General features: G+C 34.8%; 2 protein-coding genes across 2 annotated transcripts; both read right to left on the bottom strand.

Moving 5' to 3' along the window:
- Positions 1–323: 323 nt before the first annotated feature.
- LOC117909104 (G-type lectin S-receptor-like serine/threonine-protein kinase B120) lies at positions 324–13232 on the bottom strand. The gene is made up of 16 exons (XM_034823004.1): positions 12800–13232; positions 12575–12676; positions 12113–12318; positions 11780–11990; positions 11424–11658; positions 11176–11323; positions 10635–10934; positions 7808–7870; positions 6949–7024; positions 2686–3984; positions 2456–2557; positions 1996–2198; positions 1663–1873; positions 1307–1541; positions 1042–1189; positions 324–879 (listed from the first exon to the last, which is right to left on the bottom strand). The coding sequence occupies exons 1-16, from the start codon at positions 12972–12974 to the stop codon at positions 574–576; spliced, it is 4020 nt and encodes a 1339-aa protein (XP_034678895.1). The 5' UTR covers positions 12975–13232; the 3' UTR covers positions 324–573.
- Positions 13233–17365: 4133 nt separating this feature from the next.
- LOC117909103 (G-type lectin S-receptor-like serine/threonine-protein kinase RKS1) lies at positions 17366–20388 on the bottom strand. The gene is made up of 6 exons (XM_034823003.1): positions 20121–20388; positions 19014–19107; positions 18678–18897; positions 18377–18590; positions 17743–17942; positions 17366–17584 (listed from the first exon to the last, which is right to left on the bottom strand). The coding sequence occupies exons 1-6, from the start codon at positions 20386–20388 to the stop codon at positions 17366–17368; spliced, it is 1215 nt and encodes a 404-aa protein (XP_034678894.1).
- Between the last annotated feature and the right edge of the window lie 3089 nt (positions 20389–23477).

Here is a 23477-nt window from a genome sequence, read left to right as displayed (position 1 = left end):
GAGTCGTACTGGACTCGGCTTGTTCTTGAACCCATAGAATTAAGGGAATTTCCTCAGATTTCTTGGCAACCAAATGGGTTTTATTGAAACCATGTCCAATAGGAAAAGAAGGTTTTACGAGTACTCAATTAAATTATACTATTTCTTCTCTTAAAAAAATGCTAGATGCTATCACAGTTTAAAAGGCAAAAAAATCTATAGCTGCTTTCCTTCCTCACTTTCCCTCTTGCCTATATGTTAATTAGTACTTATGCTTAGCTGTAGCATGCGCAAAAGCTCGTCTTTCCTAGCACTAGTTGAATATTTGCAGTAAGCTCTGAGGGTTGTATTTTAGTGTCTGGATTGGCAATGCATAAAAGCAGATTCAGTAGCAATTACAGATGGGAAGATGAGATACAGGTCTGAATCCTTGAGGATTGAGTAAAATTAAGCACATTATTGAACTGCATTGAAAGAAAAATACATACAAAAGTTCACACTTTCAGTACATCAACAATCCACTTGATGGCCAATAATAATACTAGACAATATGCTGAAGACATTTAAGCATATGCAATCTGAAATTTAGAACACCTATCGTGCTCCCATGCTTGAAAGTGTTACATCATTTAAGGAACAAATTTCAAGCCTATCTTGAGATGCATGTGGTTTCATACTCGATAGATTTGAGAAGGCTGGCTCATTTGGAGAAGATAAAAGTACATTTTCCTTGACAAGCATGGAGACAACATCGGACATGGTGGGCCTATCATCTGCACTTTCTTGAACACAAAGAAGGGCAACATTGATGTACCTTAACAGAATATGTCTCAAAGATATCTCATTCAATGCTGGATCAATCAACTCTTGTCCTCTGTTGTTTTTCCACAGATCCCATGCCTAAAGGAAAGAAAATTATACTTTGATGCACATTCCCGAAAAAAGAAAAAAGATATATAGTCCTAATTCGGTCAATTGCATTCAAGTATGTAACTTAAAGCTTGAAATATAATAGTAAACATGATAACTTTAGCTACATAAGAGGAAAATTGTGTTACTTACATATCCAAGAAGATTGAGCGAGTCACTATAATAAAATTCAGTAATCTTCTTGCCACTTAGAATCTCTAGTAACAAGACCCCGAAGCTAAAAACATCAGATTTAGTTGAAAAGAGACCTCGCAAAACATACTCGGGGGACATGTAGCCACTGGATTCATTATTAAAACAATTCATTTAGTAATTGCATGATTACAAATATATATGTAGAAAAAAAGCATGTTATGAGACAATCCACATATTTTACAATGCGTTAGGATTCACTTACTAAGTCCCAACTATATGTTTTGTTGCTTTTGTTTCATTTCCTCCAAAAATTCTTGCCATTCCAAAATCTGATATTTTAGGGTTCATGTCTTTATCCAGAAGAATGTTGCTAGCCTTCAAATCTCGATGAATAACTCTCAATCTGGAGTACTGATGGAGATAAAGAAGTCCCTGAGCAACCCCTTCAATGATGCGAACTCGCGTCTCCCAATTCAGAATCCCGCGTTTTGTAGGATCTATTTCCATTTTACACCAAATAAATAGATGTTAGCAAATAAGTGGTGTAGAATGATGAATGTGTAAAGTTCTCATTGAATATACAGTAGCTGGAAGCATATGTATGTGGAAGTTACAAACCAAAGAGGAAGAAATCCAAGCTTTTGTTGGACATATACTCATAAATCAATATCTTCTCATCCCGCTCGATGCAGTATCCCAAAACTTTCACAAGATTCTTGTGTTGCAGCTTGGCTATAAGCATGGCTTCATTTTTTAACTCCTCCCATCCCTGTTTAGATCTTTTTGAGAGTCTTTTCACAGCTACCTCATATCCTCTTTGCGACTTTCCCTGTCATGAGAATTTCAACAGACTACAGTTACACCAAGTAAAAGAAATTTGGTATATATCAAGTGGGCCTTTACATTCCAGGACAGATTGTAGAACATTATTGTCAGGCGTTATAATCTCACCTTGTAAACAAATCCAAAACCGCCCTCTCCTAGTTTATTTTCAATAGAGAAGTTATTTGTAGAAGCAGATACACTCGCAAAACTGAACATGGGCAAATCAACTTCCTTCTTCTCGCCCGTCCAAAGTCTATTTGTCTCGCCAAGCTCATAGCAGGTGGTATCTTCTGGGCTGTTACCGAAATCAAATACTAACAAATCTTCCCCTGCTTGGTAAAGAACAAAGAAACATTAAATATTATAAGAATGTAGGAATTCTGGCATGGGAATAAATTATTTCTCACATTGGATTCCACATACACACTCACATGTAATCAGAACATGAAATCCTAATGTTACCTTAATTATTCAATAACAGTGGTAATGAACTCATTAAAAAAAAAGAACTGGCTTTGTATTTGCAGATGGAACCTAAAAACTGTTGAACTGCTTGGCCATCCTTCTGTCCATGAGAAATACTGACCTTTTCTTCGGAACCTTCGCCATATCCCATAATTGACAAATACTAAAGTTAAAGATATGGCCAGTGTAACAATTAACCATACCTTCCACTTGCTGCTTGAAACTGTAGAAGGAAATATATCATATTAAATTAAATTTAGCTGAATCAATGACCATTTTATTTTGAAAATAAAACAAGACCCATATGCTTTATGTCCTCCTACAATAACAACTATGACTCTTTTTTCTTACCTCTCTTATTTAGCTCAGAGGCAGCAAGTTTGATATAGAAACTTCTAGCATTACTGTCACCATCTGGTAGCTGCTCCACGTTTACAAGATCTCCACCCCATATTCTACACTCTCCCTCATAAGCATAAGCAGAGCAAGAGCAGCGATTCAGGCAAATTGATTCGCACTCCATAGCACTCCTTGCTTGCAGTGTTACTGGATACTTGGGCAGTCTCACGTTAGACACCAAAAGAAACCGGTCTCGCTCCCCGTTAGCATGGCTTTCATTAACACACTGCAAATCTTCTTTCCTCACACACCCTCCAGATCTGTCTTGCAGATTCCAGTCTTCAGGGAAGCGAGGTTCAAAACCTGGTAAGCATTCACAAAATTCAACAGAATCCCGAGTGCAGGTTCCAAAAGGCCCACAGTAAGCATAAATCTCACACTGTATTTTTGGTTGAAGCCAAAATAAATGCCATTCATGTGTGCCTTCATGCCATTTCAGTTTCCTAACCTGGCCTGACACATCTACCACCACTCTGCCCAGAATGGAGGGATTATGAAAAGAGTAAGTGAAATAGCTTTCATTCTCATTAAAGGATGTATTGTACCTATAAAAGTAGTAGAAACGCAACTCAGGAATCTGGCTGAAAATCTGCCCATCCCACACCCCAGTAGTCCAATACCTGTTGGGTCCTTGCAGGCTAAAAATCTGTCTAGTTCCATTAGGGTCGACCTGCACGGAGAAATCTCCTGGACCGGGATCTTCTGCGCTCTTCCATGACACCAATGACCATGTTTTTCCAGACCTTTTGTCATATCCGATTTTCATTCCGGGCAGGAGTGTGTCCGTTGGATAGTCAAAGCTCTCCCATAAGATATCTGAGTTGCCATTCCTCAAAACAAGATTTCCAGAATCCAACAGGGTGGCACTAGTGTTGCTGTTTGATGATATGCTTGTCACCTTGTACAAAATCTTCCCCTCCAAAATCTCGAGGTTGCCATCTGTGCTGACAGTAAGAACCACGGATGGATTTGTGAATGAATAGTCTCGGTTAGCTACCCACACAATGGTTTGCTCTGAGATTTTCTTGTACCATATCCCCACATAGTATTTTGTGGACTTTCCAGGAGAAAAGAAACCCAATTCAAAGTTACCACCAGCGGATACGATGGTCTGAGAGGTTGTGAGTGATTGACCTTGTGAGATTGTATCTGTAAATGCATCAACAAATTGCCAGTGAAAACCTGAAGAAATAAGCAAGAAAACAAGATTAGCAGACCACCTTCTGGTTGAAATTTTCATGTTAACCATAACTCATGAGCAGCGTTTAAGCAGCCCATCAATAATCTTATAGCCATCCAAAACAGGCAGTGGCAGACCTGAGGCCCAACGACCGGTGAGTCAAAGTCTCCTTTCCACTGATCTCCCTTTCAATATATCTTCTAGGAAAATTCGACACCACTGTGTGGAAGCAATAGAAGAACATCTTGCACGTCTCCTTTACACTGGCCTCCCTTTGGAAAATTCTACAGCACCGTGTGGTAGCAATCGAAGAATATCTTCCGATGGTTATTGGTTTTGCCTCCAACTCGATATTAACACTTTTATCATCCAACTCATAGGGTTAATCAACCATGAAAATATTATTTTCAATGGAGAGAATTATGAATTTTGAAGCATTAAGATGAAGACCTTCTTTATGTTACATGATCTTGCCATCTAGTTTATAAAAATGTTTATATCAATAGTGGAAGCTCCATGGAAGCCACTTTGTAGGAGACTCGCAAGTCAACTCCATTGACTTGCAAACGCTGCCAATTCAAATTTGGACGACTTTGAAACAAGAATTTCTTGGGAATAAAAAGGTGACCATGGTAAATCTTTAAACTCTTGGTGGGGAATTTGATTGAGACTCTTTCATGAAAGTAAACGTATCTGGGCTAGGTTTTCTCTCTAGAGTTAGTGTTATTTAAATCAAATAAGGACTTATGATAAAAATATTTCAAATTAGAAAATTGTAAAAAAAAAATCGACGAGTCTCCCTTCAAAATTTGATGATTCGCCGCTACCATAAAGTCAGAAGATTTTGACTATTTATTGGTTAAATGAACTAATGGATTCTTTCTTAGCACATGAAGAAAGATTGAACAGGTCATGAGTGGAGATGAATATTGAATTGGTATTCTCAAAGGTGGAGATTTCTAAAGACAAAAATGCTATAGGCGCTTTTGAAAAGAGGGCACAAAAGCATAATTACAAGGGGAAACAATGTCATTTTTGCAAGAAATATGTACATTTTAAAGCAAATAGTTGAGAAAAGGCAAAGCAACGCACTAATTTTAATAATTGGAAGAATACCATATTCAATATTCAATATGGTGGATAAAAATCTGGTTTGTTCCACTAAGCAGCCCATAAATCTCAGGTGTGGGTCATAGTCCCATTTAATATCCTTTGATCTCCCCTTCAAGATATATCTTCTTCCATGATTTTTTTCCAACCCCATGTTGGATCTTTCTACTAGATACATCTAGGCTATATTTAGTCTCCGGAAAATATTAAAAAAAATAGTTTTCTTATATTTAGTTTCATTATGAAAAAATATAAAATAAAATAAAATTAGTTAAAATTTTATATATTTTTAAATTATTTAATCTTACTATAATGAAAAAAAAAAGTGAAATGAGTTTGGAGAAGCATATAAAAATAATTCATTGAATTTAAACCCATTTTTAATTTTCTTTCCTTTTATTTTTCTTTTTTATTTTCTTTTTTTCACATTTTCCTTTAAATTTTCTCATAACCAAACATAACCATAATAAACCGAAGAATACTACATGGATCTTTTCTACTTTTAAGGGTACAACATTGTTCAAGTTAGTTATATAAATGGAAAATATCAACAAAAAAAAAACCCTCATTAAGCCCACATTTCTTCTTTTTAGGCTGGTGGTAGGTCACTTATAGTAGGGAGTAAAATGTAAGAGATTTATTTTTCAGGCCAAATTTAATAATAATCTTCTATAATGACCTATACAATCTCTTATTTAAATGATGTTTGGGTTCAAATCTAATTCTAATCTTTATTCTTGAATGTCCATCTATGTTTGGTGATATGAGACACATTCCAAATCTAAAAAGGAACTTTATCTCATTGAGTACTCTTGATTCAAAAGGGTACAAGTATACTGGTGAAGGTGGAGTCTTAAAGGTTAGTAAATGTGTTCTTGTTGTGATGAAATGGCAGAAAAGATCTACCAAATTATATGTCTTGTAGGGATCCACAGTTATAAGTGATGTAGTTGTTGCTACTTCTTCCTTATTAGATGGTGATGTTACTAGACTTTGGCATATGCGCCTTAGGCATATGAGTGAGAATGGGATGATTGAATTGAGCAAAAGAGGACTTCTTAATGGTTAGAGTATTAGAAAACTGAAGTTCTATGAGAACTGCGTTTTTGGGAAGCTGAGAAGAGTCAAATTCACAAAAGGCATTCACAACACAAAGAGGACACTCAATTATATACATTCTAATTTTCGGGGACCATCTAGGGTGCCTTCTAAGGGAGGTGTTAGTTATATGTTAACTATCATTGATGATTTTTCCAGAAAAGTTTGGGTGTTCTTCTTGAAGAAAAAGAGTGATATGTTAGCTACATTCAAGGAGTGGACGATTATGACTGAGAAGCAAACATGGAAGTAGGTAAAACGTCTTCGCACTGATAATGGCTTGGAGTTTTATTCTTATGAATTTAATGTTCTATGCAAGTCAGAAGAAATTGCGAGGCATCATACAGTTCATCATACCCCACAGCAAAACGGTGTGGCAGAGCAAATGAATAGGACTTTGATGGAGAAAGTACATTGTATGCTTTCCATTGTTGGTTTACCTAAGTCTTTTTGGACTAAAGCTACATCTTGTTTCCTCATTCATCGTTATCCCTCAACTACTACTAACAAAAGAACTCCACAAGAGGTATGGTCTGGTACTCCTGCTAGTTACCCTGATTTGAAGGTATTTAGATGTCCTGCCTATACTCATGTTGATAATGGAAAACTAGAACCTAGGTCTATAAAATGTGTCTTCCTTGGCTATAAGTCTAGTGTTAAAGGATATAAGCTATGGTGTCTAAAAACCAAGAAAGTCATGGTCAATAGAGATGTTATTTTTTATGAAACTACTATGCTTCATGACTCATCTTTTAGATATTCTTGTGATAAAGAGCAATAAAAATCAAGCACACATGTGGAGGTTGAGTTGGGGTCAAGATCCATACCAAAGTCTACATCACAGTCTAGTTTAGAGATGAAGAGTGGTGTTGCTGCTCCCTCATCACATCCGGCCAACCATGTCTGCGTCCACAGATGAGAGATAATCATTTCATTATATAATAGAGAACATTACAGAGGATAGAACCAAAACATTATAGAGGACATAACCAGATATAATTATTGGGTTCTTGAAACATCTCATGTTTTCCTAGTCTTCGTATCCCTACCCTACCACAAGTCATCTCGCTCCACCGAGTACCTCCCGTTCTTCCTCACATCTCTATTTACCCCATATAATCTTTACATGCCCATTTCCATCTCATAACTTTTTCTCCTCATGACCTAGAATATGTATAAAGATATTTCCAACAACTTTCCTTACCCTATAAGAAAATCTAATATTACAATAATATATTAACCTAAAAATATTCATATAATATTCTTTACAAAAAATAAATTTATACTAATTAGGAAATTGGGACACTTCCTAACAATTATAATAAATAATATTGAATACAATATTTTGAAAAAATAAGAACTATCTTGATAAATTAATGATTTATTAATTAATACACAATTAATATTCACTTAATTAATTGATTTTCCTTGTTACCAAGCTATTAATTTATGGACAATTAATTGTGTCTTAAAAGAAAAAAAGAAAAAAAAAATCCCAAATGCTGTAAGACTTTAATGCATCTTCCCTAGATAAGCATAATTCAATGTAGCAGGTAGCAGAACTTGACCGCGCATCATTTTGGTCAAAGTCTTCCCTAATTTCCGTGGTTGAATAGATTAAACAACATTAGAGTGGCAGGAAACGATCCTTTTCATGCTGATGAATTAATAGAAGAAATCAGATACCTGATTTTCCCCAGCTGGTTCTGCTGCTTTCCTTTCCCTCAAAGTCTTGGAACCTCCCATGCACTGTATTTTGGAGAACCATTCAGAAATGTTTTCATATTTTCTGTCTCCAGGGGACATTGGAAAAAAAAAAAAAAAAACTCATTCAATGCAGAGACCAACTACCATTCAAAGCAAGGTGTAGCAGTTTTGAAAGACCTTTTGTTAGGATTCCCTTCTAGATATATTTCCTTCTATGACTTTTCCAATTTGTATCGGACCTTTCTTCAATCTAGACCATGCCCAGAATGAGAAGAATTATGGAAAGAACACTAAATTCATGTACTTGAGGCCCCACTGGGATTAGATTTTCTATGCTGGACGGCAAAATTAGTTTGTAATTATCTACTTTTTGACTTGATATATGTTATCTCTCCTAAAATATTCAATGAAACTGATCCCCCAGCTAAGCGCAGGGGCCCATAAATGACCATTATTTCACCCATTTTGCTTTTGAAGTCTATGTTGTAGAGATGAGAGAGGGTCAATGGGCTCGTTTAGCCTTACTTGAGCTTTCCATCATAAACTACAGAAATTGTAGACTTCAAGTCATTTCTCTTTTGCATTTTCCTTGGTTTTCTTGGCAACCAAAGGGGTTTTACTCAAATTATGTCCAAACAAATGGGAAGTGTTATAAGTCACAGGAAACGTTCTACCACTTTTTTTTTTTTTCTGGAAAATTGTCTGATCACTTTGGTTTTGGAAGGCGAAAAATCTACAACTTCTTAACTAATTCCTCCCTCCTATGCTGAGTAGCTGAATTGTCTTCGCTATTACTAGTTGAATGAAGCACTGTATGATATGAATCTGAAATTGAAGCTAACCCTGCTTCTGTTCACCCCCTGCCCCCATTATAGCTAAGTTAATACCTACACCTGGGTTCTGATAATTTCTTTCCCCACTGACATATCCATCAATTGCAGCATCTTATCCTCATACCCAATTCCCCATACCAAAAACTGTTTCAAAATTATCTTTCAAAATTATCTTCTTTCAGATGCCCAGTGAAAACTGAATTCACTTACCATGCTAATACATAAAATTACAGAAAAAAAAAAAAATCATTCATTTTCATATGGTAGATGTTAAGGAGGTTTCAATTCACAGGATTCTCAGTGAGAGGTAATATTTCGAGTTCCTCTTGTCACAGGATTCACAATCAACTCCTTAGCTGGAAACATCTAATTTCACAAAGGAATTATGCTCCATAGAATATTCTTGCAAGATATATACACTGCACTATTGTCAAAACAGTAGAACTTAGTCTCGTAGTAAATATACAGTAGTACAGAACTGTATCTGTACATGATATACATATGCCAGGGCATTCGGAAACACATATAAGAGAATAAGTGGCAGGTGGATAGTTGACTCTCTATAGCTGGATTGGCCCTAAAGGTGCCATTTGTTGGTTTTTGAGCTCTGAAAATTGTCCTTCACTCTTTGGATTGATGAGGGAATAGATCATAATCAAGTTAAATCCAAATTCAACTGGATAAAATCACACTTCATAGCAATTTCAGATAAGAATATTAGACACAGGTCTGAATGATTATTGAACTGTTTTGGAAGAAAAATTCACACATAAGATCACATGTCCATTTCAATACATGAGCTATGAATTCACAAAAACAACGCAAGACAATATGCTGAAATTTAAGCATATTATTTATTAAGTTCTGAACCATTATCGTGCTTCCATAATTGAAAGTGTCACACCATTTAAGGAACAAATTTCAGGCCTGTTTTGAAATATATGTGGTTCCACCCCACTTCTCAGATTTGAAAAGTGACCTTTTTAAAAAATAATAATAATAATAATAAAATTAAAAATTCACTTCTTAATTAAGGAAAAAAATAGTAGAATTTCAATAAATTAATGCATGATAATATGATAACCTCAAGCAAATAATGTTTTTTACGGACTTCGGGGCTAAAATACTAAATTAATAATCTATGAAATTTATAAAATAATATTATAAAAAAAAAAATCTATGTAATTTGGAGACTCCCATTCATTTTAATGGTGGGACATAGGAAAAACACTCATTCAATGCAGATACCAGGTACCATTCAAAGCAAGGTGTAGCAGTTTTGAAAGACCTTTTGTTAGGATTCCCTCCTAGATATATTTCCTTCTATGACTTTTCCAATTTGTATCGGACCTTTCTTCAATCTAGGCCATGCCCAGAATGAAAATAATGATGGAAAGAACAGTAAATTCAAGTGCTTTAAGGCCCCATTGAGAGATGGATTTTCTGTGCTGGATGGCCAATTAGTTCGTAATTATCTACTTTTTGACTTGTTTTATGTTGTCTCCTGAAATACTCGATGAAACTGATCCCAGGCCAAATTGGTGGTGTATATGTACATGATATACATATGCCAGGGCATTCAGAAACATCCATAAGAGAGGAAGTGGAAGGGGGGTGGTTGATTCTCTATAGCTGGATTGGCCCCAGTGACACCTTTTGTTAGCTACTAAGCAATGAAAAAAGTTGTATTTTACTCTTTGGATCGACAATGGAACAGATCATTTTCAAATTAAATCCAAATTTGACCGGATAAAGTCGGATTTAGTAGCAATTCTAGATTGAAAGATGAGACACAGGTCTGAATCCATAGGGATTGAGTACAAGATGATTATTAAACTGTTTTGGAAGAAAAATACACACATAAGTTCACTTGTCCATTTTAGTATACGAGCTATGAATTCACCAAGAACAATACAAGACAATATGCTGAAATTTAAGCATATTATTTATTAAGTTCTGAACCACTATCGTGCTTCCATAACTGAAAGTGTCACACCATTTAAGGAAAAATTTTCACGCCTGTTTTGGGATATATGTGGTTCCACCCCACTTCTCAGATTTGAAAATGCCGGTTGTTTTGGAGAAGGTAAACGTACACTTTCATTGCCAAGCATTGAGACAACATCAGACATGGTAGGCCTGTCGTCTGCACTTTCTTGAACACAAAGAAGGCCTACATTGATGTACCTCAACAGAATGTGTGTTGGCAAAGTCTCTTCCAACTCTGGATCCATCAACTCCTGCCCCCTGCTGTCTTTCCACAGATCCCATGCCTAAATGAAGAAAATTATCCATTGATGCAAATTCCCGAAAAGTAAAAGATAATAAAGTCCTTTATATATCAGCCAACAATATAAAATAAGCCTTGAAATTGAGTGGTAGACATAATGTGAAAATTTACCAGTATCCCAAGACAACAGGATAGGTAATATAACAAGGGAATTGAAAACTAGGGATTAGCATATCAAAACATCATAAAAAGTTATGTAACTGAATAAATATTGTATTACTCACATATCCAAGAAGATTGAGCGAGTCGGTTTGGTAAAATCCAGTATTCTTCTTGCCACTCAAAATCTCCAGTAACATGACCCCAAAGCTAAAGACATCAGATTTAGTGGAGAAAATACCTTCCAAAGCATACTCAGGGGACATATAGCCACTGGATTTGATTATTAATGAGAAAAATCATTCAGTAGCTGCATGATTTCAAATGTTGTATGAACATTCACATATTTTATAATTTGTCAGGTTTCACTTACTAAGTCCCAACTATATGATTTGTTGCTTTTGATTCATTGCCTCCAAATATTCTTGCCATTCCAAAATCTGATATTTTAGGATTCATATCCTTATCCAGAAGAATGTTGCTAGCCTTCAAATCTCGATGAATAATCCTGAATCTGGAGTATTGATGCAGATAAAGAAGTCCCTGAGCAACCCCTTCAATGATGTGAACCCGTGTCTTCCAATTCAAAATCCCATGTTTTGTAGGATCTATCTCCATTTTACACCAAATAAATAGATGTTAGCAAATAAGTGGTGTAGAATGATGAATGTGTAAAGTTCTCATTGAATATACAGTAACTGGAAGTATATGTATATGGAAGTTACAAACCAAAGAGGAAGAAATCCAAGCTTTTGTTGGACATATACTCATAAATCAATATCTTCTCATCCCGCTCGATGCAGTATCCCAAAACTTTCACAAGATTCTTGTGTTGCAGCTTGGCTATAAGCATGGCTTCATTTTTTAACTCCTCCCATCCCTGTTTAGATCTTTTTGAGAGCCTTTTCACAGCTACTTCGTATCTTCTTTGTGACTTTCCCTGCCATGGGAATTTCAACTGAGTACAATTACACCAAGTAAAAGAAATTTGGTATATATCAAGTGGGTCTTTACATTCTAGGACAGATTGTAGAACATTATTGTCAGGGGTTGTAATCTCACCTTGTAAACAGATCCAAAACCGCCCTCTCCTAGTTTATTTTCAATAGAGAAGTTATTTGTAGAAGCAGATACACTCGCAAAACTGAACATGGGCAAATCAACTAATTCCTTCTTCTCGCCCCTCCAAAGTCTATTTGTCTCGCCAAGCTCATAGCAGTTGGTATTTTCTGAGCTGTTACCGAAATCAAATAGTAACAAATCTTCCCCTGCTTGGTAAAGAACAAACAGACATTAAATATCATAAGAATGTATGAATTCTGGCATGGGAATAAATTATTTCTCACATTGGATTCCACATACACACTCACATATAATCAGAACATGAAATCCTAATGTTACCTTAATTATTCAATAACAGTGCTAATGAACTCATTTCAGAAAAGAACTGGTTTTGTATTTGTAGATGGAAACTAAAAACTGTTGAATTGCTTGGCCATCCGTCTGTCCATGAGAAATACTGACCTTTTCTTCGGAACCTTCCCCATATCCCATAAATGACAAAGGCTGAAGTTAAAGATATGGCCAGTGTAACAATTAGCCATACCTTCCACTTGCTGCTTGAAACTGTGGAAGGAAATATATCATATTAAATTTAGCTGAATCGATGGCCATTTTATATTGAAAATAAAACAAGACCCATATGCTTTATGTCCTCCTACAATAACAACTATGACTCTTTTTTCTTACCTCTCTTATTTAGCTCAGAGGCAGCAAGTTTGATATAGAAACTTCTACCATTACTGTCACCATCTGGTAGCTGCTCCACGTTTACAAGATCTCCACCCCATATTCTACACTCCTCTCCCTCATAAGCATAAGCGGAGCAAGGGCAGCTATTCAGGCAAATTGATTCGCACTCCATAGCACTCCTTGCTTGTATTGTTACTGGATACTTGGGCAGTCTCACGTTAGACACCAAAAGAAACTGGTCTCGCTCCCCATTAGCATGGCTTTCATTGACACACTGCAAATCTGCTTTCCTCACACACCCTCCAGATCTGTCTTGCAGATTCCAGTCTTCAAGGAAGCGAGGTTCAAAACCTGGCAAGCATTCACAAAATTCAACAGAATCCCCAGTGCAGATTCCGAAAGGCCCACAATAGACATAAACCTCACACTGTGTTTTGGATGAAGCCAAGATAAACCCCATTCATGTGTGCCTTCATGACAATTCAGATGCCTAATCTTGCCTGACACATCTAGCACCACTCTGCTCAGAATGGAGGGATTATTAAGAGAGTAAGTAAAATAGCTTTCATTCTCATTAAAGGATGTATTGTACTTATACATGTAGAAGAAACGCATCTCAGGAACCTGGCTGAAAATCTGCCCATCCCACACCCCACTAGTCCAATACCTGTTGGGTCCTTGCAGGCTAAAAATCTGGCTAGTTCCATTAGGGTCGACCTGCACGGAGAAATCTCCTGGACTGGGATCTTCTGCGCTCTTCCATGACACCATTGACCATGTTTTTCCAGCCCTTTTGTCATATCCAAGTTTCATTCCGGGCAGGAGCGTGTCCGATGGATAGTCAAAGCTCTCCCATAAGACATCTGACTTCTTATTTCTCAAAACAAGATTTCCAGAACCCAACAGGGTGGCACTAGTGTTGCTGCTTGATGATATGCTTGTCACCTTGTACGAAAACTTCCCCTCCAAAATCTCGAGGTTGCCATCTGTGCTGACAGTAAGAACCACGGACGGATTCGTGAATGGATTGTCTCGGTTAGCTACCCACACAATGGTTTGCTCTGAGAATTTCTTGTACCATATCCCCACATAGTATTTTGTGGACTTTCCAGGAGAAAAGAATCCTAATTCAAAGTTACCACCAGCAGATATGATGGTCTGAGAGGTTGTGAGTGATTGACCTTGTAAGATTGTATCTGTAAATGCATCAACAAATTGCCAGTGAAAACCTGAAGAAATAAGCAAGAAAACAAGATTAGCAGACCACCTTCTGGTTGAAATTTTCATGTTACCCACAACTCACAAGCAGCGTTTAAGCAGCCCATCAATAATCTTATAGCCATCCAAAACAGGCAGTGGCAGACCTGAGGCCCAACGACTGGTGAGTCAAAGTCTCCTTTCCACTGATCTCCCTTTCAATATATCTTCTAGGAAAATTCGACACCACTGTGTGGAAGCAATAGAAGAACATCTTGCACGTCTCCTTTCCACCGACCTCTCTTAGGAAAATTCTACAGCACTGTGTGGTAGCAATCGAAGAATATCTTCCGATGGTTATTGGTTTTGCCTCCAACTCAATATTAACGCTTTTATCATCCAACTCATAGAGTTAATCAACCATGAAAATATTATTTTCTTTTTATATTTTGTTTTGCTTTATTTATAGATGATTTTCCATTTTTATTTTTATAGTTATTGGTTTCTTCGGTGATGATTTTTTATGATATATAAATACATTTTAACTTGGTTGTTAGATCGATTAATTCTTATTTTTAATTTTTAATCTTATTTAGAAAATTTATCTTTAAATAATGGAATTGGTTGTTATAATTCTTATGATTTTTTATTAAATTATAATTCTTAATCAATAAAATAAATATTATCAAAAAATTGAAAGTGACCTATTGTTAACTTTTATTGTAATTGTCTTGATTAATCACTATCTCACTTGTGGTCATTGGAGGTATGACACAGAAGAATTGTTTTCGATACCATAGTACTATTGTTTGACCCGTTATTTCATTTATGATTTTTGAAAGGGAGAATTATCATATATGGTGGGCTATAAATGATAATGATCCTAAAGGCTCATCAACTTTGATAATTCTTCAAAATGTCTTAAAATATAAAAACTCAAATATACCTTTATACCTTTCATTTTAAAGTTACACATATCCCTATTTTGTCTTTTCTTTATTTTATTTTTTTTTTCTAATTATTATTTAAAAATATGAATAATAATCATAAAAATAGATAATATTAATAAAAATGATTTTAATAAATAACATGAATAATTCAAAATATAATATTAATAGTTACTAATAATAATGTGTAAAAAAGTATAAAAGAAAAACAATAAAAAGGTAAAATTATATGAGAAAAAGAAGAAAAAGACAAAAAAAAAAATGGTATAATTGGAATTCTAAAATGATTAATTTTTCAAACCTGAAGAAATAAGCAAGAAAACAAGATAAGCAGAACACCTTATGGTTGAAAATTCCATGCTACCCATAACTCATAAGCAGCGTTTACGCAGCCCATCAATAATCTTATAGCCATCCAAAACAGGCAGTAGCAGATCTGAGGCGGCCCGGCGACTGGTAAGTCAAAGTCTCCTTTCCATCGATCTCCCTTTCAAAATATCTTTTAGGAAAATTCTACGAAACAGTCTGTGTGATATTCACTTTTCATTTGGAAATGTGAGGATGATTGGTTTTAAATGGATAATGGATAATTGTTATTTAAATGAATAATTTCAAAGTTTATATGAAATAAATAAGATACGAATATTGAGATAAAAAAAAAAAAATCAATGTTTTGGATTGGCCAGTTCAACCATCAACTGGAGCCTAATCCAATCCGGGTAGCCTAATTGGGCCGGAATGCAGGCCCGCTCATGGATATTTTTATTGGGCAAAATGAGCTCAAAGTGCCATATCTTGGGCTGCAGCTCATGGGTTTGAACAACAACTTTGGGTTCAAAACGCATACACACCACTGCTCTTATATCACTACCACCATATATATATATATATATTATTTAATCAAATGTTAAAATATTAATATATCTATATGTTAATTTGATAATATTAAAGATCAAAATAAATATTCTTGATTTTTATTTTTTTTATATATCTAAAAAAAATTGTATAATATTTTTAATTTTAATAATATATAAATTACTTATTTATAACATCACTGATTCAATCACGGTTCGACCACTGATCCAACCAATGAATTGTGGACCAGTAACTTTTTTGGTTCAATGGTCGCTTTGATTCTAAAAACATTGAAAAAAAATAGATATAAATAAAAAATAAATTTATATAAAATTTGTAAAATATATTTATCCATAAAAATAAAAATTTCTTCACATGCCACAATTGCATTATTTTATTTTAAAAATATAAAATAGTTTTCTTATTTAAAAAGCTATAAGCGCAAATTGTTTTGTACAAAATTTTAAAAATTTAAATTCCACATAAAAATGAGTATGATAATGTTTTAACATGTTTTGAATTGTTTACAATGTGTTACTATTCACTTACTAAGTCCCAACTATATGTTTTGTTCATGTTCTTATCCAAAAGAGTGTTGCTAGTCTTCAAATCTCGATGAATAATTCTCAATCTAGAGTACTAATGTAGATAAAGAAGTCCCCCTGAGCCACCCCTTGAATGATGTGAACCCGTGCCTCCCAACTCAATATTGGATCCATCAAGTCCAGCCCTATGTTGTTTTTCCACAGATCCCATGCTTGAAGGAAAGAAAATGTTCTCTTGATGCAAATTTCCAGAGAAGAAAAACAAATGTATAGTCCTTTTTATTGCATGCAAAGAACATCAGCTTAAAATTGACTAGTAAACAAGATGTAAAAATTTATTGACTAGTAAATCATTAATTAACATATTAGAACATTGTAGATTGTGTCACTCACATATCCAAGAAGATTGAGTGAGTCACTCTGGTAAAATCCGGTATTCTTTTCGCCTCTTAGAATCTCCCGTAACAAGACCCTGAAGCTAAAGACATCTGATTCAGTTGAAAAGAGGCCTTCGAAAGCATATTCAAGGGACATGTAGCCACTGAATTTCATTATTAGAACAAATCATTTTGTAGTTGCCTTGTGACAAAAATGTATATATATATATAAGAAAGGACATGTTGTGTGAGAATCCACATATTTTACAGTTTGCAAAGATTCACTTACCAAGTCCCAATAATATGATTTGTTGCTATCAACTAATTTCCTCCAAAAATTCTTGCCATTCCAAAATTTATATTTTGGGGTTCATGTCCATATCCAAAAGAATGTTGTTAGCCTTCAGATCTCAATGAATAATCCTCAATCTGGAGTACTGATGGAGATAAAGAAATCCCTGAGCAACCCCTTCAATTATGTGAATGCATGTTCCCAGTCCAGAATCCCATGTCTTGCAGGATCTATCCCAATTTTACACCAAATAAATACAAACTGGTGTCAGTAAATAAGAGCCAACAACAATGAATGAAAAAAGCTTTTTATTGAGCATAGGATAAACAAAAGTTTAGATATGTTGAGAACTACAAACCAGAAAGGAAGAAATCTAAGCTTTTATTGGGCATATACTCATAAATCAGTATCTTCTCATCTAGCTCAATGCAGCAGCCCAAAAGTCTAACAAGATTCTTATGTTGGAGCTTGGCTATAAGCATGGTTTCATTTTTTAACTCCTCCCAACCCTGTCTAGACCTTTTTGAAAGTCTTTTCACAGCTACCTCATATCCTCTTTGTGACTTTCCCTGTCATGGGGATTTCAACTGAGTACAACAACCACACCAAGTAAAAGAAAATTTGTGTCTGCCTAATGGGCATTTACAGTTGAGGGATTGTAGAACAGTAGCAAAAAATTTCACATTTCTTTTCTGAGAGGCATTACTGTTAGTCATACTAAGCTCACCTTATAAACTGGTCCAAAACCTCCCTCTCTTAGTTTATTTTCAATAGAGAAGTTATTGGTAGCAGCAGATACACTCGCAAAACTGAACATTGGCAAATCAACTTCCTTCTTCTCTCCTCTCCAACCTTTATTTGCCTCACTAAGTTCATGGTTGGTATCTTCTGAGCTGTCACTGAAATCAAACAGTAACAAATCTTCCCCTGCTTGGTAAAGAACAAACAGATATTAAATTCTATAAGAATGTAAGAATTCTGGCATGGGAATAAGCTAATTCAATACTGTAATCAGGAGATTGAAACTCTAATATGAACTTAATTATTCTACAACAATGGTAATGAATTCATATCAGATAAGAAATGGTTTTGTATGTGTTGATGGAATCTAAATAGCCTTGAATTGTTTGGTCATCTTCTATCCATGAGAAATACTGACCTTTTCTTTGGAGCCTTGTCCATATTCCAAATGTGACAAAGGCTAAAGTTACAGAAATGGCTAGTGTAACAATGAGCCATAGCTTCTACTTGCTGCTTGAAACTATAGAAGGAAATATATGACATTTAACTTAACTGAATCAATAGCCATTTTATATGCTTTATGTCCTACAACAACTAGTATGAGCATTCCTTTTTCTTACCTCTCCTATTTTGCTCAGAGTCAGCAAGTTTGAGATGGAAATCTCCAGCATTATTGTCAGATTCTGATAGCTGTTGCAGGTTTAGAAGATCTCCACTCCATACTGTACACTCCTCGCTGTCATAAGCATAAGCAGAGCAAGAGCAGTTATTCAGGCTGGCTGACTCGCAATCCATGGCACTCTTGCTTGCAATGTTAGTGGATACTCGGGCAGTCTTACATTAGACACCAAAAGAAACTGGTCTCTCTCCCCATCACCATGACTTCCATTGACACACTGCAAATCTGCTTTCCTCACATACCCTCCAGATCTGTCTTGCAATTCCCAGTTTCTGGGAGCGAGGTTCAAAACCAGGCAAATATTCACAATACTCATAGGAATCCAGATTGCAGATTCTAGAAGGCCCACAGTAAGCATAAACCTGACATTGTGTTCTGGGTTGAGACCAAAACAATTTCCATTGATGAGTGTCTTCAATCCATGTCATTTGCCTAATCTGCCCTGACACATCCAGGACCACTCTGCTTATAATGGAAGAATTATAGAGAGAGTAATTGAAATAGCTCTCATCCTTACTAAAGGAATAATTGTATTTCAATATATTGTCTAAACGCATTTCAGGAAGCAGGCTGAAAACCTGCCCATCCCGGACGCCACTAGTCCAGTACCTGTTGTTCCCTTGCAAGATAAAATCTGGCTAGTTCCATTAGGGTCATGCTCCAGGGAGAAAACTGTTGAAGCAGAGAAAGGATCATTGAGAAACAATGGCTTGACTTTTCCATTGATTAAGAATGAATATATATACACAAACCTAAAACACAAAAATAAGAAACAATCTACTCAAAACACAAAAATAAGAAACAATCCTAAAATTAGCCCAAAACACAAAGATAGGAAACAATCCTAAAATTAGGGGATTACAACAAAAATAGGAAATTACAACTAATTAGAAGAATTTAAAAATAGAAAGAAAATATATTGTAATAAATTCTCTAATATGCCCCCTCAAGATAGAGCTCCGGAGGAGACGCCAATCTTGACCCGTAATTCTTGGAAGCGGCTTTGTGGAAGCGGTTGAGTAAGAGCGTCGGCAAGTTGATCTGCTGAGGAAACATGAGTAACACGAAGAACACCTAATTGAACTTGATCCCGAATAAAGTGATAGTCAATTGCCACATGTTTCATGCGCAATGAAAGACTGGATTAGAATAGAGATAGGTGGCACCAACATTGTCACAATATATAATAGGCGGTGTAGGAAGAGTAACCAAGAAAAACACAAGAAGTGGAACGAGAGTTAAGTTTATGTTGAGAATAAGGACAAAGCCACGAATAACATAAGCAACCGAACACCAGAAGTTTAGTGTAGTTGGGTGGAGACTCAAAGAGTTGGTCAAAAGGAGATGAGAGATGTAGTGTGGGTGTGGGCATACAGTTGATGAGATATACAACAGTGGCAAAGGCGTAAGTCCAATAAGTTAGAGGTATCGATGCATAAGTGAGAAGAGATAGACCGGTTTCAACAATATGACAATGACGTCATTCGGAAAGACCATTGTGTTCAGGTGTATGTGGTGTAGTAAGATAGGATATACCATTGGTGGAGAGAAAAATATCAAGGGTTTGGCATAGGTATTAACTAAGGTTTGCCATGCATCAAGGGAAGTGGTGGTGCAGACAATAAGCGGTTGTAGTGAAACAGAGATAGCACCAAGGAGAGCGTTAAAGATGAGACGATCCTAACGCTTCCAAGTTGTGTATACTGGATTTGGGGATGCAACACAAGTGATAGTGACAGTGGGTGGTGGTGGAGTATGAGCGCCATCAATGAAGTGATGAAGATCATAACCTTCAAGAAGAGATTGGATTTGAAGGCTCCATGTGAGATAATTGATGGATGACAATTTGGTGATATTGGAGAGATTGATTGTAAGGAGGGGATCTTGAGGATCTTGAGAGTTTTGGATGGTGATAGGATTGTTGGTGGAAGAGAAGGATGCACCAGAAGCCATTAAGGAAAAGGGAAAAAAAAAAAAAAAAAAGGAAGAAAATACACCCAAGAAAATTAGGCTCTTGATACCATGTTGAAGTAGAAGATTATTGAGAAACAATGGCTTGACTTTTCCATTGATTAAGAATGAATATATATACACAAAACCTAAAACACAAAAATAGGAAACAATCTACCCAAAATACAAAAATAAGAAACAATCCTAAAATTAGCCCAAAACACAAAAATAAGAAACAATCCTAAAATTAGGAGATTACAACAAAAATAGGAAATTACAACTAATTAGAAGAATTTAAAAATAGAAAGAAATGTCAACCAAACTTTTATAAACTTTATGCGGAAATTATTATTTTATAAAACCATTTTGGATATATAAAACAAAATAAATATAAGTATTCAAATAATGATCATATTCTTACCTTGATTCATGATATCAATAACACTTTTGAAGTGAGATTGAGTTACCTTGTGAATTGGATTGGCAAGGTCTTCGACTCACTACTCTCATATAGTGGATGGGTCACTTGTGTGGTGTATGTTGTTAAAAATAAACCAACAAAAAGACATAAGAATGAGAGTGTGGCTTGGGACCTCAACTTATAAAAAAAATTGTACATCTCTTAGTCTTCCCATCAAAGACTATATGAGAGTTATACTCATTATTTACACCCATTATGTACAAATTAATGGGTAATGGCGGGTTATGAACTTGAATGCATCTATATAATTGCATAGGTTATACTTTTCCATTTTCCTCCATTACTCATAAACATAATGTACAAATAAATTTCATAATGATGGGGTTACAAAAGTTGTAACACACATTCATATGAGTTAAATTTTCTAACTCCCTATTTATAAATTTGAGTATTCCATACATAAGACTCTTGGATACCCAATCAATTGATTCACCTACCTATCAATTGATACCTTTAAATAATATTCATACAAATATAATTGTATATGGCCACACATTATAGGAAAAAAGCTAACAAGAAAATCTATTATAATGAATTCTCTAATAAAAACTCCTGGACTAGGATCTTCTATGCTCTTCCATGACACCAATGACCATGTTTTTCCAGCCCTTCTGTCATATCCAATGTTCATCATGGGCAAGATCATGTCCAATAGATAGTCAAAGCTCTACCATAAGATATCCGACTTCTCATTTCTCAAAACAAAATTTCCTGAATCCAACAAGGTGGCACCGGTGTTTCTATTTGATGATACGTTTGTCACCTTGTATGAAATTTTCCCTTCCCAAATCTCGTGGTTACCATCTGGGATGACAGTAAGAACCACATATAGATTTGTGAATGAATAACCTTGGTTAGCTACCCACACAATGGTTTGCTCTGACACTTTCTTGTACCATATCCCCACATAGTATTTTGTGGAGTTTCCAAGAGAAAAGAATCCTAATTCAAAGTCACCACCAACAGATACGATGGTTTGAGAAGTTGTGATTGACTGACCTTGTAAGATTGTGTCTACAAATGCATCAGCAAATTCCAAGTGAAAACATGAAGAAACAAGCAAGATTGAAGACCACCCTCTGGCTGAAATTTTCATGCTACCCATAACCCATCATCAGAGTTTAAGCAGCCCATAAATCATGGAGTGGCGAGTCATAGACCCATTTCCATTGATCTCCCCTTCAAGATTTATCTTCTTCTATAGTTTTTCGGACACCGTGTAGGATCTTTTACTAGATACAGTTCATAATCGACAGATACCTAAGGCATCTTTTCTATAGTTCTTTTTACACTTACGCAAAGTCACTTATGGTAGGGGTTAAAATATAAGAGATATATTTTGCCACCCAAATTTAATAATAATTTTCCATAATGATAGGTACATTCTCTTCTTTGAAAGAGGTTTGTGTTCAAATCCAACTCTAATTCTTTTTTTTTTAGTGTCCATCTTATGGTTGAAAGTTACGTTATGGGTCATTGACTTGAAAGGTCTTAAGGTACATCGATCTTGGGGTTAAAGTTTCCATAACTTTTTCTAGAAAGTCATCTTCCACCTTCAAAGAGAAAGACTCATAGTTTCCACCCTTTCTTCCATCGATCTCCACTAAAAGTGCATTAAGATCAAGGTTCAAATCATCAGATAAAAATCGTAGATTTACAAGACTTCCAACAACTTCGAAGTCGTCTTCAACACTTAGAATTGAAGGTTTGGGAACATCTAAACCTAAAGATTAATACTTTAACCTTAAAAGATCATTTCTTTTTTTTTCTTTTTTTTGAAAAATTGATACTATTTTCGTTATTTAAATCTAAGATGTCAGAGCGATATTGATTGATACATAAAATATAGTAATTAAAAACTAAAAAATATTTTAAACCATTAAATATAAGTAATAACTATTAAATAATTAAAATAAAATAATATATATATATATATCAATATGCTAAAAATATTTTAAAATACTATTATTATGTCTTATGGTATTTCTTTACATATTTATTTTTTATATTCATATAATTGAAGTGACGATATCGATCATTAATTTGGAGGGTCCCAAGGCATAACGGTCTCAATATCTCGACTTGGTATCGAGCGGTATGCAAAATAAGATAACTAAAAATTTTTAAAATTATAAAAATATTTTGAAATTTTTTTGAAAAACAAATATAATCAAATAAGCTTAAAAATTATAAAATAAAATTTTCTCACATTTAATATTATTTAAATAGTTATAAAGTCTCCACAAAAACAATTTATGATAATGTTAAGAATTGAAAATTATTTTATTTCAACTATAATGATATTTTTACTAAAAGACATATAATTCAATCATTAATTTTATTTTTAATTTTGATTAAATGATAACAACACTTTATGTTTAAATATAATATAAAATTATATTTATTAAACAAAGTATATATTATTAATTAAATGATTTTAATATGTTAATATAATAATAAATTAAATGACTTGAATATATTGTTAATAATAAATTAATACATCAAATATGCTACCATTGCATATAAAATAATACTTTACTTAAGCTAATATAATTTATATCACACCATTAATATATAAAATAATAAATTATTATCATAAAAAAAAAAAAAA

The sequence above is a fragment of the Vitis riparia genome, chromosome 19, assembly GCF_004353265.1.
Source record: "Vitis riparia cultivar Riparia Gloire de Montpellier isolate 1030 chromosome 19, EGFV_Vit.rip_1.0, whole genome shotgun sequence".
NCBI lineage: Eukaryota > Viridiplantae > Streptophyta > Magnoliopsida > Vitales > Vitaceae > Vitis > Vitis riparia.
The sequence above is the reverse complement of the archived record's forward strand: the minus strand, read 5'-3'. Positions and strand labels throughout refer to the sequence as shown.